Source organism: Leuresthes tenuis, unplaced genomic scaffold (assembly GCF_036924035.1).
Source record: "Leuresthes tenuis unplaced genomic scaffold, fLeuTen1.0.hap1 SCAF_4, whole genome shotgun sequence".
Taxonomy (NCBI): Eukaryota; Metazoa; Chordata; class Actinopteri; order Atheriniformes; family Atherinopsidae; genus Leuresthes; species Leuresthes tenuis.
The window spans coordinates 947,004-965,136 of NW_027325358.1; the positions used below are offsets into that span (position 1 = coordinate 947,004).

Genomic DNA, 18,133 nt, shown 5'->3' on the forward strand with positions numbered 1-18,133 from the left:
GTCACATCAAAACATACTGAGACTAACAAAAAAAACAAAGAAAAGTTTGTATCTTCTGAGAAAAGTTCGCATCGTCTGCAAAAAGTTCGCATCTTCTGAGAAAAGTTCTCATCTTCTGAGAAAAGTTCGCATCTTCTGAGAAAAGTTCGCATCGTCTGAGAAAAGTTCGTATCGTCTGAGAAAAGTTCGTATCGTCTGAGAAAAGTTCTCATCGTCTGAGAAATATTCTCATCGTCTGAGAAAAGTTTGCATCTCTTAAAAAATCCTCAAAAGTTGAGAAAAGTTCGTCTGAGAAAAGTTCGTCTGCAAAAAGTTCGCATCTTCTGAGAAAAGTTCTCATCTTCTGAGAAAAGTTCGCATCTTCTGAGAAAAGTTCGCATCGTCTGAGAAAAGTTCGTATCGTCTGAGAAAAGTTCGTATCGTCTGAGAAAAGTTCTCATCGTCTGAGAAATATTCTCATCGTCTGAGAAAAGTTTGCATCTCTTAAAAAATCCTCAAAAGTTGAGAAAAGTTCGTCTGAGAAAAGTTCGTCTGAGAAAACTTCTCATCTTCTGAGAAAAGTTCGTATCGTCTGAGAAAAGTTCGTATCGTCTGAGAAAAGTTCTCATCGTCTGAGAAAAGTTCTCATCGTCTGAGAAAATTTCTCATCGTCTGAGAAAAGTTCGTATCGTCTGAGAAAAGTTCTCATCGTCTGAGAAAACTTCTCATCTTCTGAGAAAAGGTCGCATCTTCTTTGGGAACTTTGGGTTCACTTTAGGCTTACTTTAGCTTTACTTTGGACTTACTTTGGGCTTACTTTAGCCTTACTTTAGGTTTACTTTTGGTTTACTTTGGCCTACTTTATTCTTAGTTAAGGTTTACTTTGGGTTTAATTCAGCCTTACTTTGGGCTCATTTTAGCCTTACTTTGGGTTAACTTTAGCCCTACTTTGGATTTACTTTGGGCTTTCTTTGGGTTTACTTTTATTTACTCTGGGTTGACTTTGGGATTACTTTAGCCTTACTTTGGGCTTACTTTAGCCTTACATTGGTCTTACTTTAGCCTTACCTTGGGCTAACTTTGAGCTTACTTTGGGTTTACTTTTATTTACTCTGGGTTGACTTTGGGATTACTTTAGCCTTACTTTGGGCTTACTTTAGCCTTACATTGGTCTTACTTTAGCCTTACCTTGGGCTAACTTTGAGCTTACTTTGGGTTTACTTTTATTTACTCTGGGTTGACTTTGGGCTTACTTTAGGCTTACTTTGGTCTTACTTTAGCCTTACTTTAGGTTTACTTTGGGTTCACATTAGCTTACTTTGGGCTAACTTTAGCCTTACTTTAGGCTTACTTTAGCCTTACATTGGTCTTACTTTAGCCTTACCTTGGGCTAACTTTGAGCTTACTTTGGGTTTACTTTTATTTACTCTGGGTTGACTTTGGGCTTACTTTAGACTTACTTTGGTCTTACTTTAGCCTTACTTTAGGTTTACTTTGGGTTCACATTAGCTTACTTTGGGCTAACTTTAGCCTTACTTTAGGCTTACTTTAGCCTTACTTTGGGTTTACTTTGGGCTTTCTTTAGCCTTACTTTGGGCTTACTTTAGCCTTACTTTGGGCTTACTTTAGCCTTACTTTGGGCTTACTTTAGCCTTACCTTGGGCTAACTTTGGTCTTACTTTGGGCTAACTTTAGCCTTACTTTGAGCTTACTTTAGCCTTACTTTAGGTTTGCTTTGGGTTCACTTTAGCTTACTTTGGGTTATCTTTAGGCTTACTTTAGCCTTACTTTGGTCTTACTTTGGGTTTACTTTGGGCTTTCTTTAGCCTTACCTTGGGCTAACTTTAGCCTTACTTTGGGCTTACTTTAGCCTCACCTTGGGCTAACTTTGGTCTTACTTTGGGCTTACTTTAGCCTCACCTTGGGCTAACTTTAGCCTTACTTTGGGCTTACTTTAGCCTCACCTTGGGCTAACTTTGGTCTTACTTTGGACTTACTTTAGCCTTACTTTGGGTTTACTTTGGGCTTACTTTGGCTTTAGTTTGGGGTTACTTAGATACCTGCATCCTCCAATGAACTTTTCGTCTCTTTTCGCATGAAGCAATCTTGATTGGATTCTGTTGTGGTTATTTATGCCATGTTCTTTCTATTATTACTGAAACGGTATAAAAACACTGCGTCACCACGTTTCCAAGTTCGGCCTGATATAAATGAGCCTTCATACTTTAAAGGTAAGAAACTACATTTATCTCTTTAAGTTGGCTAACCTATTAGCATGTTAGCCTGTGTTGCCGAAATATCCTGTCATACAGCATCTCTTTCTGAATTCAACCAACATGTTTTCACTTGAGGCAGATTTCTTCATAATGAGCAATAACTTACTCACCAGGTAAAAAGTACTTGTCATCCTCCAGATTTCAAGTTTCCACTTATGCTCTTGTATGTCTTTCAAATTCCACACTCTGTTTAAATCTGCGGTGGAGCTGGAGTTACAGGGAAAGACGATACCTGGTGAATAGAACTTCAAGTTGAGGGTTGATTTCAAACCATTGTCAGTAGCGAATATACATGATGACGACACAATGCTAAGCTAACACGGGGGATTAGCTCAGATGGTAGAGCGCTCGCTTAGCATGCGAGAGGTAGCGGGATCGATGCCCGCATCCTCCAAATCTTTTGTTTTTATTTCTATATTTGTCGATTAAAGGATCATTCTGTTATATATTTCTTTGTTGTAATATGTTTTTTACATATTACATGATTATAATACATTAATATGTAATAAGCCGGGGTACAGCCTGGACAGGCTGTTTTTGTACGGTGGGAGGAAGCTGGATTCCTAGAAAATACAGAATAATGAAATATCTGAGACATTTTCCCCGTACTATATTAAGGTGATATTTCTATGCATTATGGAAGATTTTGAGTTGTATGTTAATTGAATCACCATGTAATGTATTCTTGTTTTTGAAAAAACCCTCGTCTGTCTCCCATCCTTGTTGCAGCCTTAGAGCCGGGCTGTGAGAAGTATGGGACCAAATAAGGGTCAGAAAAGTTTTGAAGTTGTAAAAACATTTTGTGTACGTGTAACAAAGTTTTGAAGTTGTAAATATTTTGTTTGAGTTTTTACTTGTTTTAAATGTTTTTACAACTTCAAAACTTTGTTACACGTGAACGTCATTGTACTGGTTTAAAATCTTTCTGACCCTTATTTGATCCCATACTCGGTGACGTCAGAGATCAGCTATAGTAAGCGTTGGTGGTATATCAGGGCTGTAGGAGGGGGGTTGTGTCAGCCTTTTGTTCTCTTCAGCCATCCATTCCTGATTGCCTGACGTAACACCGCCTGCATACATTTCCCATCATGCCTCTCTCTCTCACAGGAACCCAGTGAAGCTGAATGACCAGAATCAGAACCAGACTGAGTAAAACTGAGAAAGGATGAGTTCTTACAGGTAGGAAACAGGACACAGCAGCAGTCAGACCTGTTTTTGTGGTGTTTTCTCTCAATTAAAACCCAGTTTGAACCCTTCTGGCGCTCCTTTGATGCAACCGTGAGTCTGTGGGGTGGAAGGTCAGCGCCATATAAATACTGCTGAAGGGGATGGTGCTGTCGTGTTACTCCGGTAGCACATATACTAAAATTGGAACGATACAGAGAAGATTAGCATGGCCCCTGCGCAAGGATGACACGCAAATTCGTGAAGCGTTCCTCATTTTGAAGGAATCTCATCGTGTCGTAACAAACTTTAAATAGCTCAAACATAGTAGAATAACACTGCAGGAAACCATTTTCATCAAAGAAAACACTTATATTCTGTGAGGAGGAAGTTTACTGCGGACATTTCTTCTGTCACATCAAAACAAACTGAGACTAACAAAAAACACCTTGCATACAGAAGATCCCAGATGCCTTCAGAAACCTCTTCAACAAGTGAAAAATATCTGCATCAGATGAGAAAAACCCTCATTTATTGGCAAAAACTTTTAATGTTTGGAAAAACTATGATTTAAGATCAGATCTGTTTAGAAAAGTTTTCATCTGAGAAAAGTTTGCATTGTCTGAGAAAAGTTTGCATCTTCTGAGAAAATTTCTCATCGTCTGAGAAAATTTCTCATCGTCTGAGAAAATTTCTCATCGTCTGAGAAAAGTTTGCATCGTCTGAGAAAAGTTCTCATCGTCTGAGAAAAGTTCTCATCGTCTGAGAAAAGTTCGTATCGTCTGAGAAAATTTCTCATCGTGTGGGAAAAGTTCATCTGAGAAAAGTTCTCATCGTCTGAGAAAAGTTCGCATCTTCTGAGAAACGTTTGCATCTTCTGAGAAAAGTTCTCATCGTCTGAGGAAAGTTCGCATCTTCTGAGAAAAGTTTGCATCGTCTGAGAAAAGTTCTCATCGTCTGAGGAAAGTTCGCATCTTCTGAGAAAAGTTTGCATCGTCTGAGAAAAGTTTGCATCGTCTGAGAAAAGTTTGCATCTTCTGAGAAAATTTCTCATCGTCTGAGAAAAGTTCGCATCTTCTGAGAAAAGTTTGCATCTTCTGAGAAAAGTTTGCATCGTCTGAGAAAAGTTTGCATCTTCTGAGAAAAGTTCTCATCGTGTGGGAAAAGTTCATCTGAGAAAAGTTCTCATCGTCTGAGAAAAGTTTGCATCTTCTGAGAAAATCTCTCATCGTCTGGGAAAAGTTCGTATCGTCTGGGAAAATTTCTCATCGTCTGAGAAAAGTTTGCATCGTCTGAGAAAAGTTTGCATCGTCTGAGAAAAGTTTGCATCGTCTGAGAAAAGTTCGCATCTTCTGAGAAAAGTTCTCATCTTCTGAAAAAAGTTCTCATCGTCTGAGAAAAGTTCTCATCGTCTGAGAAAAGTTCTCATCGTCTGAGAAAAGTTCGCATCTTCTGAGAAAAGTTTGCATCTTCTGAGAAAAGTTTGCATCGTCTGAGAAAAGTTTGCATCGTCTGAGAAAAGTTTGCATCGTCTGAGAAAAGTTCGCATCTTCTGACAAAAGTTCTCATCTTCTGAAAAAAGTTCTCATCGTCTGAGAAAAGTTCTCATCGTCTGAGAAAAGTTCGTATCGTCTGAGAAAATCTCTCATCGTCTGAGAAAAGTTCGCATCTTCTGAGAAAAGTTCTCATCTTCTGAAAAAAGTTCTCATCGTCTGAGAAAAGTTCTCATCGTCTGAGAAAAGTTCGCATCTTCTGAGAAAAGTTCTCATCTTCTGAAAAAAGTTCTCATCGTCTGAGAAAAGTTCTCATCGTCTGAGAAAAGTTCGCATCTTCTGAGAAAAGTTTGCATCTTCTGAGAAAAGTTTGCATCGTCTGAGAAAATTTCTCATCGTCTGGGAAAAGTTCGTCTGAGAAAGGTTCGCATCTTCTGAGAAAAGTTCTCATCTTCTGAGAAAAGTTTGCATCTTCTGAGAAAAGTTCTCATCGTCTGAGAAATGTTCGCATCTCTTAAAAAATCCTCAAAAGTTGAGAAATGTTTGTCTGAGAAAAGTTCTCATCTTCTTTGGGAACTTTGGGTTCTCTTTAGGCTTACTTTAGCCTTACTTTGGACTTACTTTGGGCTTACTTTAGCCTTACTTTAGGTTTACTTTAGCCTTACCTTGGGCTAACTTTGGTCTTACTTTGGACTTACTTTGGGCTTACTTTGGGCTTACTTTGGGTTTACTTTTGGTTTACTTTGGCCTACTTTATTCTTAGTTAAGGTTTACTTTGGGTTTACTTCAGCCTTACTTTGGGCTCATTTTAGCCTTACTTTCGTCTTACTTTTGCCTTACTTTGGGCTTACTTTAGCCTTACTTTGGTCTTACTTTAGCCTTACTTTGGACTTACTTTGGGCTTACTTTAGCCTTACTTTGGGATTACTTTAGCCTTACTTTGGACCTACTTTGGGCTTACTTTAGCCTTACATTGGTCTTACTTTAGCCTTACCTTGGGCTAACTTTGAGCTTACTTTGGGTTTACTTTTATTTACTCTGGGTTGACTTTGGGCTTACTTTAGCCTTACTTTGGGATTACTTTAGCCTTACTTTGGGCTTTCTTTAGCCTTACCTTGGGCTTACTTTAGCCTTACTTTGGGCTTACTTTAGCCTTACTTTGGGCTTACTTTAGCCTTACTTTGGGCTTACTTTAGCCTTACCTTGGGCTAACTTTGGTCTTACTTTGGGCTAACTTTAGCCTTACTTTGGGCTTACTTTAGCCTTACTTTAGGTTTGCTTTGGGTTCACTTTAGCTTACTTTGGGTTATCTTTAGGCTTACTTTAGCCTTACTTTGGTCTTACTTTGGGTTTACTTTGGGCTTTCTTTAGCCTTACCTTGGGCTAACTTTAGCCTTACTTTGGGCTTACTTTAGCCTCACCTTGGGCTAACTTTGGTCTTACTTTGGGCTTACTTTAGCTTTAGTTTGGGGTTACTTAGATACCTGCATCCTCCAATGAACTTTTCGTCTCTTTTCACATGGAGCAATCTTGATTGGATTCTGTTGTGGTTATTTATGCCATGTTCTTTCTATTATTACTAAAACGGTATAAAAACACTGCGTCACCACATTTCCAAGTTCAGCCTGATATAAATTAGCCTTCATACTTTAAAGGTAAGAAACTACATTTATCTCTTTAAGTTGGCTAACCTATTAGCATGTTAGCCTGTGTTGCCGAAATATCCTGTCATACAGCATCTCTTTCTGAATTCAACCAACATGTTTTCACTTGAGGCAGATTTCTTCATAATGAGCAATAACTTACTCACCAGGTAAAAAGTACTTGTCATCCTCCAGATTTCAAGTTTCCACTTATGCTCTTGTATGTCTTTCAAATTCCACACTCTGTTTAAATCTGCGGTGGAGCTGGAGTTACAGGGAAAGACGATACCTGGTGAATAGAACTTCAAGTTGAGGGTTGATTTCAAACCAGTGTCAGTAGCGAATATACATGATGACGACACAATGCTAAGCTAACACGGGGGATTAGCTCAGATGGTAGAGCGCTCGCTTAGCATGCGAGAGGTAGCGGGATCGATGCCCGCATCCTCCAAATCTTTTGTTTTTATTTCTATACTTGTCGATTAAAGGATCATTCTGTTATATATTTCTTTGTTGTAATGTTTTTTACATATTACATGATTATAATACATTAATATGTAATAAGCCGGGGTACAGCCTGGACAGGTCGCCAGTCCATCACAGGGCCACACAGAGACAAACGAGACAAACAACCTAAGGACAATTTTTTAAAGTCAACAATTAACCTAACATGCATGTTTTTGTACGGTGGGAGGAAGCTGGATTCCCAGAAAATACAGAATAATGAAATATCAGAGACATTTTCCCCGTACTATATTAAGGTGATATTTCTATGCATTATGGAAGATTTTGAGTTGTATGTTAATTGAATCACCATGTAATGTATTCTTGTTTTTGAAAAAACCCTCATCTGTCTCCCATCCTTGTTGCAGCCTTAGAGCCGGACTGTGAGAAGTATGGGACCAAATAAGGGTCAGAAAGATTTTGAAGTTGTAAAAACATTTTGTGTACGTGTAACAGAGTTTTGAAGTTGTAAATATTTTGTTTTAGTTTTTACTTGTTTTAAATGTTTTTACAACTTCAAAACTTTGTTACACGTGAACGTCATTGTACTAGTTTAAAATCTTTCTGACCCTTATTTGATCCCATACTCGGTGACGTCAGAGATCAGCTATAGTAAGCGTTGGTGGTATATCAGGGCTGTAGGAGGGGGGTTGTGTCAGCCTTTTGTTCTCTTCAGCCATCCATTCCTGATTGCCTGACGTAACACCGCCTGCATACATTTCCCATCATGCCTCTCTCTCTCACAGGAACCCAGTGAAGCTGAATGACCAGAATCAGAACCAGACTGAGTAAAACTGTGAAAGGATGAGTTCTTACAGGTAGGAAACAGGACACAGCAGCAGTCAGAGCTGTTTTTGTGGTGTTTTCTCTCAATTAAAACCCAGTTTGAACCCTTCTGGCGCTCCTTTGATGCAACCGTGAGTCTGTGGGGTGGAAGGTCAGCGCCATATAAATACTGCTGAGGGGGATGGTGCTGTCGTGTTACTCCGGTAGCACATATACTAAAATTGGAACGATACAGAGAAGATTAGCATGGCCCCTGCGCAAGGATGACACGCAAATTCGTGAAGCGTTCCTCATTTTGAAGGAATCTCATCGTGTCGTAACAAACTTTAAATAGCTCAAACATAGTAGAATAACACTGCAGGAAACCATTTTCATCAAAGAAAACACTTACATTCTATGAGGAGGAAGTTTACTGCGGACATTTCTTCTGTCACATCAAAACAAACTTGAGACTAACAAAAAAAACACCTTGTTTAAGAAGATCCCGGATGCCTTCAGAAACCTCTTCAACAAGTGAAAAATATCTGCATCAGATGAGAAAAACCCTCATTTATTAGCAAAAACTAATGTTTGGAAAAACTATAATTTAAGATCAGATCTGTTTAGAAAAGTTTTCATCTGAGAAAAGTTTGCATCGTCTGAGAAAATTTCTCATCGTCTGAGAAAATTTCTCATCGTCTGAGAAAATTTCTCATCGTCTGAGTAAAGTTTGCATCTCTTAAAAAATCCTCAAAAGTTGAGAAAATATCTCATCTTCTGAGAAAAGTTCGCATCTTCTGAGAAAAGTTCGCATCGTCTGCAAAAAGTTCGCATCTTCTGAGAAAAGTTCTCATCTTCTGAGAAAAGTTCGCATCTTCTGAGAAAAGTTCGCATCTCTTAATAAATCCTCAAAAGTTGAGTAAAGTTCGCATCTCTTAAAAAATCCTCAAAAGTTGAGAAAATTTCTCATCGTCTGAAAAAAGTTCGCATCTTCTGAGAAAATTTCTCATCGTCTGAGTAAAGTTGGCATCTCTTAAAAAATCCTCAAAAGTTGAGAAAAGTTTTTATCGTCTGAGAAAAGTTCTCATCTTCTGAGAAAAGTTTGCATCATCTGAGAAAAGTTTGCATCTTCTGAGAAAAGTTCTCATCTTCTGAGAAAAGTTTGCATCGTCTGAGAAAAGTTTGCAGATTGAGAAAGGTTCGCATCTTCTAAGAAAAGTTCTCATCTTCTGAGAAAAGTTCGCATCTTCTGAGAAAAGTTTGCATCTTCTGAGAAAAGTTCTCATCTTCTGAGAAAAGTTTGCATCTCTTAATAAATCCTCAAAAGTTGAGAAAATTTCTCATCGTCTGAGAAAAGTTTGCATCATCTGAGAAAAGTTTGCATCTTCTGAGAAAAGTTCTCATCTTCTGAGAAAAGTTTGCATCGTCTGAGAAAAGTTTGCAGTTTGAGAAAGGTTCGCATCTTCTAAGAAAAGTTCTCATCTTCTGAGAAAAGTTCGCATCTTCTGAGAAAAGTTTGCATCTTCTGAGAAAAGTTTGCATCTCTTAATAAATCCTCAAAAGTTGAGAAAATTTCTCATCGTCTGAGAAAAGTTTGCATCATCTGAGAAAAGTTTGCATCTTCTGAGAAAAGTTCTCATCTTCTGAGAAAAGTTTGCATCGTCTGAGAAAAGTTTGCAGTTTGAGAAAGGTTCGCATCTTCTGAGAAAAGTTCTCATCTTCTGAGAAAAGTTTGTATCGTCTGAGAAAAGTTTGCAGTTTGAGAAAGGTTCGCATCTTCTGAGAAAAGTTCTCATCTTCTGAGAAAAGTTTGCCTCGTCTGAGAAAAGTTTGTATCGTCTGAGAAAAGTTCGCATCTCTTAAAAATTCCTCAAAAGTTGAGAAAATTTCTCATCGTCTGAGAAAAGTTTGCGTCGTCTGAGAAAATTTATCATCGTCTTAGAAAAGTTTGCATCGTCTGAGAAAACTTTGCATCGTCTGAGAAAAGTTTGTATTGTCTGAGAAAAGTTTGTATTGTCTGAGAAAAGTTCGCATCTCTTTAAAAATCCTCAAAAGTTGAGAAAATTTCTCATCGTCTGAGAAAAGTTCGTATCGTCTGAGAAAAGTTTGTATTGTCTGAGAAAAGTTCGCATCTCTTTAAAAATCCTCAAAAGTTGAGAAAATTTCTCATCGTCTGAGAAAAGTTCGCATCTTCTGAGAAAAGTTCGTATCGTCTGAGAAAAGTTCGCATCTTCTGAGAAAATTTCTCATCGCCTGAGAAAAGTTCGCATCTTCTGAGAAAAGTTCGCGTCGTCTGAGAAAATTTATCATCTTAGAAAAGTTCGCATCGTCTGCAAAAAGTTTGTATCTTCTGAGAAAAGTTCGCATCTCTTAATAAATCCTCAATAGTTGAGTAAAGTTCGCATCTCTTAAAACATCCTCAAAAGTTGACAAAATTTCTCATCGTCTGAGAAAAGTTCGCATCGTCTGAGAAAAGTTTGCATCTCTTAAAAAATCCTCAAAAGTTGAGAAAAGTTTGCATCGTCTGAGAAAAGTTCGTATCGTCTGAGAAAAGTTCGCATCTCTTAAAAAATCCTCAAAAGTTGAGAAAAGTTTGCATCGTCTGAGAAAAGTTCGCATCTTCTGAGAAAATTTTTCATCGCCTGAGAAAAGTTTGCATCTTCTGAGAAAAGTTTGCGTCGTCTGAGAAAAGTTCGCATCGTTCGGCTTACTTTAGCCTTACTTTACGTTTACTTTAGGTTTACTTTGGGTTCACTTTAGCTTACTTTGGTTTAACTTTAGGCTTACTTTGGACTTACTTTGGGCTTACTTTGGGTTTACTTTGGGCTTACTTTGGGCTAACTTTAGCCTTACTTTGGGCTTACTTTAGCCTTACTTTGGGCTTACTTTGGGCTTACTTTAGCCTTACTTTGGGCTTACTTTAGCCTTACTTTGGGCTTACTTTGGGCTTACTTTGGGCTTACTTTGGGTTTACTTTGGGCTTACCTTGGGCTAACTTTGGTCTTACTTTGGACTTACTTTAGCCTTACTTTGGATTTACTTTGGGCTTACTTTGGACTTACTTTAGCCTTACTTTAGGTTTACTTTGGGTTCATTTTAGCTTACTTTGGGTTAACTTTAGGCTTACTTTGGTCTTACTTTAGCCTTACTTTGGGTTTACTTTGGGCTTTCTTTAGCCTTACTTTGGGATTACTTTAGCCTTACTTTGGGCTTTCTTTAGCCTTACCTTGGGCTAACTTTAGCCTTACTTTGGGCTTACTTTAGCCTTACTTTGGGCTTACTTTAGCCTTACCTTGGGCTAACTTTAGCTTTACTTTGGGTTTACTGTAGCCTTACTTTGGGTTTACTTTGGGCTTACTTTGGCTTTAGTTTGGACTTACTTAGATGCCCGCATCCTCCAATGAACTTTTCGTCTCTTCTCACATGAAGCAATCTTGATTGGATTCTGTTGTGGTTATTTATGCCATGTTCTTTCTATTATTACTGAAACGGTATAAAAACACTGCGTCACCACGTTTCCAAGTTCGGCCTGATATAAATGAGCCTTCATACTTTAAAGGTAAGAAACTACATTTATCTCTTTAAGTTGGCTAACCTATTAGCATGTTAGCCTGTGTTGCCGAAATATCCTGTCATACAGCATCTCTTTCTGAAAGGTGGAAAGGCTGCAGGTGAAAGATTTGACCAGATTTCTGAAATGAAAATCGGGTAGATTCTCAATGCGCCAGTGAAAAATAATGAAATATCATCATCATGAAATAAAAAAACAGGGACAAGTAACTTTTTCTTTTAATTTAATCAGCTTTTATCACACAAAAGGTGGCAATAAAAGAAAATAGTGGTATTCCAGTTTTCTCCTCATTCATCCTCCTCCACCTCAGGAACTGGGCAGAATAAGAGCAGAACATGAGAAAAACATGTCATCACCTGGTAATCTCATGCTAATGTTAACATTCAATGACTTTTATAACGTTTTCAACTCAGAAAAACTATCATAATTACTTTAATGTTACATCACTTCACCGCAGTGAAGTGGAAACGCGTCACTTTGGGGTACAGGTAAGATCCTGACCTCTTAAACTGAGGCTGGAGCTCTGAGAACAGTGTTGAGGGCTGGAGTGAAATCTATCGGAACTCAATCTGAGTATTTCTCTCTGTTGCTCCCGAGATCATTGATTACTTTGAGTAATCAGCTCCTGAAGATCAGTTACGACAGAAAGAGCAGCGCTGAAGGCTTTTGTTGGTGGAAAGGATTTTCTTGTTCTACTGAGTGGTTTCATCTCTGGCTCCACCTTATTGATCCGATTGATTGAATCTGCTCTGTGATCTTTGATCAGTTCAAAGAGCATTTGAAAAACAACTATAAAGATGGTAGAAATGCTTCAGTGTAAAAACAGCAAAAACACTTCAATTATCCACATTGAGAGGAAAACGGTCAAATCTTACTTTACTCGTATCATCATCTTCCATTCTTCATATCTTTGTTCAACATGTAAATGGTTTGTGTTCTGCAGCTTTCTGAAACCTTTAAAGTGTCCTGATCAACAGTTCTGCAGCTTTCTGAAACCTTTAAAGTGTCCTGATCAACAGTTCTGCAGCTTTCTGAAACCTTTAAAGTGTCCTGATCAACAGTTCTGCAGCTTTCTGAAACCTTTAAAGTGTCCTGATCAATAGTTCTGCAGCTTTCTGAAGCCTTTAAAGTGTCCTGATCAATAGTTCTGCAGCTTTCTGAAACCTTCAAAGTGTCCTGATCAACAGTTCTGCAGCTTTCTGAAACCTTTAAAGTGTCCTGATCAACAGTTCTGCAGCTTTCTGTAACCTTTAAAGTGTCCTGATCAACAGTTCTGCAGCTTTCTGAAACCTTTAAAGTGTCCTGATCAACAGTTCTGCAGCTTTCTGAAACCTTTAAAGTGTCCTGATCAACAGTTCTGCAGCTTTCTGAAACCTTTAAAGTGTCCTGATCAACAGTTCTGCAGCTTTCTGAAACCTTTAAAGTGTCCTGATCAACAGTTCTGCAGCTTTCTGAAACCTTTAAAGTGTCCTGATCAACAGTTCTGCAGCTTTCTGTAACCTTTAAAGTGTCCTGATCAAGTGTTCTGCAGCTTTCTGTAACCTTTAAAGTGTCCTGATCAACAGTTCTGCAGCTTTCTGAAACCTTTAAAGTGTCCTGATCAACAGTTCTGCAGCTTTCTGAAACCTTTAAAGTGTCCTGATCAACAGTTCTGCAGCTTTCTGTAACCTTTAAAGTGTCCTGATCAAGTGTTCTGCAGCTTTCTGTAACCTTTAAAGTGTCCTGATCAACAGTTCTGCAGCTTTCTGAAACCTTTAAAGTGTCCTGATCAACAGTTCTGCAGCTTTCTGAAACCTTTAAAGTGTCCTGATCAACAGTTCTGCAGCTTTCTGAAACCTTTAAAGTGTCCTGATCAACAGTTCTGCAGCTTTCTGTAACCTTTAAAGTGTCCTGATCAACAGTTCTGCAGCTTTCTGAAACCTTTAAAGTGTCCTGATCAACAGTTCTGCAGCTTTCTGAAACCTTTAAAGTGTCCTGATCAATAGTTCTGCAGCTTTCTGTAACCTTTAAAGTGTCCTGATCAATAGTTCTGCAGCTTTCTGAAACCTTTAAAGTGTCCTGATCAACAGTTCTGCAGCTTTCTGAAACCTTTAAAGTGTCCTGATCAACAGTTCTGCAGCTTTCTGTAACCTTTAAAGTGTCCTGATCAAGTGTTCTGCAGCTTTCTGAAACCTTTAAAGTGTCCTGATCAACAGTTCTGCAGCTTTCTGAAACCTTTAAAGTGTCCTGATCAACAGTTCTGCAGCTTTCTGAAACCTTTAAAGTGTCCTGATCAACAGTTCTGCAGCTTTCTGTAACCTTTAAAGTGTCCTGATCAAGTGTTCTGCAGCTTTCTGGAACCTTTAAAGTGTCCTGATCAATAGTTCTGCAGCTTTCTGTAACCTTTAAAGTGTCCTGATCAATAGTTCTGCAGCTTTCTGAAACCTTTAAAGTGTCCTGATCAATAGTTCTGCAGCTTTCTGAAACCTTTAAAGTGTCCTGATCAACAGTTCTGCAGCTTTCTGAAACCTTTAAAGTGTCCTGATCAACAGTTCTGCAGCTTCCTGTAACCTTTAAAGTGTCCTGATCAATAGTTCTGCAGCTTTCTGAAACCTTTAAAGTGTCCTGATCAACAGTTCTGCAGCTTTCTGAAACCTTTAAAGTGTCCTGATCAACAGTTCTGCAGCTTTCTGAAACCTTTAAAGTGTCCTGATCAATAGTTCTGCAGCTTTCTGAAACCTTTAAAGTGTCCTGATCAACAGTTCTGCAGCTTTCTGTAACCTTTAAAGTGTCCTGATCAACAGTTCTGCAGCTTTCTGAAACCTTTAAAGTGTCCTGATCAACAGTTCTGCAGCTTTCTGTAACCTTTAAAGTGTCCTGATCAACAGTTCTGCAGCTTTCTGAAACCTTTAAAGTGTCCTGATCAATAGTTCTGCAGCTTTCTGAGACCTTTAAAGTGTCCTGATCAATAGTTCTGCAGCTTTCTGAAACCTTTAAAGTGTCCTGATCAACAGTTCTGCAGCTTTCTGTAACCTTTAAAGTGTCCTGATCAACAGTTCTGCAGCTTTCTGAAACCTTTAAAGTGTCCTGATCAATAGTTCTGCAGCTTTCTGAGACCTTTAAAGTGTCCTGATCAATAGTTCTGCAGCTTTCTGAAACCTTTAAAGTGTCCTGATCAACAGTTCTGCAGCTTTCTGAAGCTCTTTCAGAGTTTTTCTTTGGACATTTTCTGCTTTTTCCCTCATCTTCAGTCCTTGTTCCTGAGCATTTTCAGAGGTTTTTTCTTTGTTCAGCCACTTAACTCTGAGCTATGAAGCATTCAGGCAGAAAAAAAGGCTCCTAACTCAAGGGATGAACCAGTGTTTATTTTTTGATAAATAAAACATCTGTAGAGAGTGGTTATTCCATATGTTTTATGTTTTCGGGTCATATTTGTCACTGCCAGCCCTAAAAGAAAATTTATTTACAAATTTTGTAAAATTATTAAATTAGTTCACTCTATTTTTTATATATTTTTACATGTTTCTACAGTTCAAACTGAGTTACTCAAAAGTACTCTTAAATACTGATATTCCTTTAAATTTTCTGCACATTATTTTTTCTCGTTTGGTCTCCTCGGGGATTCCATACCCTGTAATGTTTTTATCAGCTGATGCCTCTTCTTCTTCTTCTTCTTCCTCTTGCTCTATTCCCAGTCCAGCTAACAGGCTAATGAGCTCAGCAGCTACCGAACAGGAACCATGGAGGTGAGCCGGTTCGTGCCGGGACAGCGACACGGTGTCACCGGGCCCTGATAACGGTTATCCACGCCAGTGAACCCCTCTGGTCCCCCGCTATCAGTGTAGGTTGCCCCCTTGGTTCGCAGTCCTCCGGTTATCTTTCCGACTTTGCCCTCTTTATCCCGCTGTTAGCCGGGAGCTAATTAGCTGCTATAAAGCGGAGCGGCTGCCAGAGGCTAACCGATCGACCCGGACTGGAGCCGAGAGCAGCGGGATGTGCCATGGCGTCGGTCCGGGTGGCTGTGCGGGTCCGGCCCATGAACAGGCGGTGAGTTATGGACAGTAACACGGATGTTTTACTCAGTTTTCTGTGTTTGTTTGGTGCTGCTTTCCGGAACTCAGGTGTCTGTTAGCCGCAGTGATGATGCGTTCACTGCTGTGGAGGCTGAGCAGGTGAAGCTGTGACTTTCTCCTTCACCTGACCCTCATTTCTTTGTGTATTTTCCATAAAAACAGGAAATGGTTTCAGTTATTTAATGAAACATGAACATAAACCCAGAATCTGAGGCAGAACCAGAGTTTTTTATCAGTTCTCAGCAGCTTTAAAGTGAATCTCTGGTCTGAGCTCCTTTATTCTCCAACACAGCCTGAACCCTCTGAGACAAGCTTTCTGTCATTTCTTTAAGGAGTCTTCAGGAATAGTTCTCCAGGCTTCTTGAAGGACATCCCAAAGCTCTTCTTTGGATGTGGGCTGCCTTTTGTTCCGTTCTCTGTCAGATGATCCCACACTGCTTCAATAATGTTGAGGTCCGGGCTCTGGGGAGGATTCATCCCTCCATAAGACCTGTTGCCACTGATTTTCAGTCCACTTCTTGTGTCATTTGGCACAGCTCAGCCTTTTCTCCCTGTTTCCCTTCCTTAAGAACGGCTTCTTGACAGCCACCCTTCCATGGAGCCCATTTCTGATGAGGCTTGGGCCAACAGTAGATGGATCAGCTGAAGGTCCAGATGCATCTCTCAGGTCCTGTCAGGTCACAGCTGGATTTTTTCCTCTTACTTAAGGACATCACTTTCAGATCCTGAGCTCTTTATTTAATAGAAAATAGTGAAATATGTCTCATGAATCCATAAAGCATCAGAACCTGATAAATTAGGATCCACCTTTAAGTCTGAGCAGCACAGCTGTTTCCCTGATTTAAAGCTGAGAAAAAGTCGCTCCAGGTCCCTCAGCAGCTTCTTCATCTTTCCACCGGCGTTGGAAAATAAAACGTCGCGTGACTCCGAGCTGAGACCTTTTTCATTTCATTAGTTTTAGTAAACCTGCTCAGATCTGCTGATTCTTCCAGAAAGTGACAGTCGCCCATTGATTGATCAGCTTATCAGTTCTCGGCTCCGATTATTGATCAGTGTCTGTGGTTTAAAATGGTTTGAAAAGTAGATTAAAGCAGCAAGAACAGGTGGACAAAACACGAGCATTTAACTTTAGAAGGAAAGTCCTTTTAAATGTGGATGTTTGTGTTGTTTATTCTTTGAAAAACTACTTTTTAAAGGACAATTTCACACATTTAATGAAGAGTGAGTTAAAAATGTGAATTATAAACAGCATGAGGGTTAAAGCTGAAGTTAAAGAAGTGAAACTGACTTCGAACTAAAGGGAAAGTTTGATGTTTCTATGGAAATTAAATAAGGATCAGATGATCCGAAGAGAACTTGTTCTGGATAAAAAAAACTCGACCCGGTGACCCGTGACACAGTTTGCGGCCGTCGGCCTCCCGGTCCTCTCTTTTCCGACAGGCCCATGAAGGCAACGCAGCAGCGTTGCGTAACCTTGGAGGCGTTCGCTGAATCGTGTTGGCGAGCTGAGTAAACTGTTCAGGTGATATCAGGACAAACTGAGCTTCCCAAACTTTCTCAGAAGAAACGCTCAAAGTTCAGATCGCTCTGAATTAACGACTGCTGTGAGGACCCTGAAGGCATCGTTCAGCAATGAGATGAAAGTTCAGCCGCATCCTGATCAGCGATCAATAAAGATTAGATCAGAGCTTCTTCTGCTTCAGGAGTTTCTTTTCTTTTCAGCCGGAGTTGATCCCTTAAACGGATCAAAGCGATAAAAAGAAGGTGATTCCTGCTGATCTGTTTAGGAGCTTCTGTCCAGATGTTCAGGTTCGGTCAGCTTGTGTCCAGATGTTCGGGTTCGGTCAGCTTCCTTCCAGATGTTCGGGTTCGGTCAGCTTCTGTCCTGATGTTCAGGTTTGGTCAGCTTCTGTCCAGATGTTCAGGTTCAGTCAGCTTCTGTCCAGATGTTCGGGTTCGGTCAGCTTCTGTCCAGATGTTCAGGTTCGGTCAGCTTCTGTCCAGATGTTCAGGTTCGGTCAGCTTCCGTCCAGATGTTCGGGTTCGGTCAGCTTCCTTCCAGATGTTCAGGTTCGGTCAGCTTCTGTCCAGATGTTCAGGTTTGGTCAGCTTCCTTCCAGATGTTCGGGTTCGGTCAGCTTCTGTCCAGATGTTCGGGTTCGGTCAGCTTCCGTCCAGATGTTCAGGTTCGGTCAGCTTCCGTCCAGATGTTCAGGTTCGGTCAGCTTCTGTCCAGATGTTCAGGTTCGGTCAGCTTCCGTCCAGATGTTCAGGTTCGGTCAGCTTCCGTCCAGATGTTCAGGTTCGGTCAGCTTCTGTCCTGAGGTTCAGGCTCGGTCAGCTTCTGTCCAGATGTTCAGGCTCGGTCAGCTTCTGTCCAGATGTTCAGGCTCGGTCAGCTTCTGTCCAGATGTTCAGGCTCGGTCAGCTTCTGTCCAGATGTTCAGGTTCGGTCAGCTTCCTTCCAGATGTTCGGGTTCGGTCAGCTTCCTTCCAGATGTTCGGGTTCGGTCAGCTTCTGTCCAGATGTTCAGGTTCGGTCAGCTTCTGTCCAGATGTTCAGGTTCGGTCAGCTTCTGTCCAGATGTTCAGGCTCGGTCAGCTTCTGTCCAGATGTTCAGGCTCGGTCAGCTTCTGTCCAGATGTTCGGGTTCGGTCAGCTTCCTTCCAGATGTTCGGGTTCGGT

The 18,133-nt window shown here is 40.1% G+C and overlaps 1 protein-coding gene and 4 non-coding genes across 11 annotated transcripts in view; all 5 read left to right on the plus strand.

Annotated features, from left to right (window-relative positions):
- Positions 1-2,576: 2,576 nt before the first annotated feature.
- trnaa-agc (transfer RNA alanine (anticodon AGC)) lies at positions 2,577-2,649 on the plus strand. The gene has a single exon. It is a non-coding gene; the product is annotated as a tRNA-Ala (tRNA).
- Positions 2,650-3,594: 945 nt separating this feature from the next.
- Positions 3,595-3,700, plus strand: LOC140306439 (U6 spliceosomal RNA). The gene has a single exon (XR_011915746.1). It is a non-coding gene; the product is annotated as a U6 spliceosomal RNA (small nuclear RNA).
- A 3,233-nt stretch (positions 3,701-6,933) lies between these two features.
- Positions 6,934-7,006, plus strand: trnaa-agc (transfer RNA alanine (anticodon AGC)). Its single transcript has one exon. It is a non-coding gene; the product is annotated as a tRNA-Ala (tRNA).
- Positions 7,007-8,037: 1,031 nt separating this feature from the next.
- On the plus strand, positions 8,038-8,143 carry LOC140306440 (U6 spliceosomal RNA). Its single transcript, XR_011915747.1, has one exon. It is a non-coding gene; the product is annotated as a U6 spliceosomal RNA (small nuclear RNA).
- Positions 8,144-14,995: 6,852 nt separating this feature from the next.
- kif16ba (kinesin family member 16Ba) overlaps positions 14,996-18,133 on the plus strand; it is a 33,457-nt gene continuing 30,319 nt past the window's right edge. For 4 of the 7 annotated variants that reach the window (XM_072384022.1, XM_072384023.1, XM_072384025.1 and 1 more), the window contains exon 1: positions 14,996-15,421. In XM_072384022.1, the coding sequence (XP_072240123.1) occupies positions 15,375-15,421 (47 nt within the window). In that variant the 5' untranslated portion in view covers positions 14,996-15,374. The remainder of the gene's footprint in view (positions 15,422-18,133) is intronic. The other 3 variants (XM_072384027.1, XM_072384028.1, XM_072384026.1) reach the window with 2 other exon arrangements.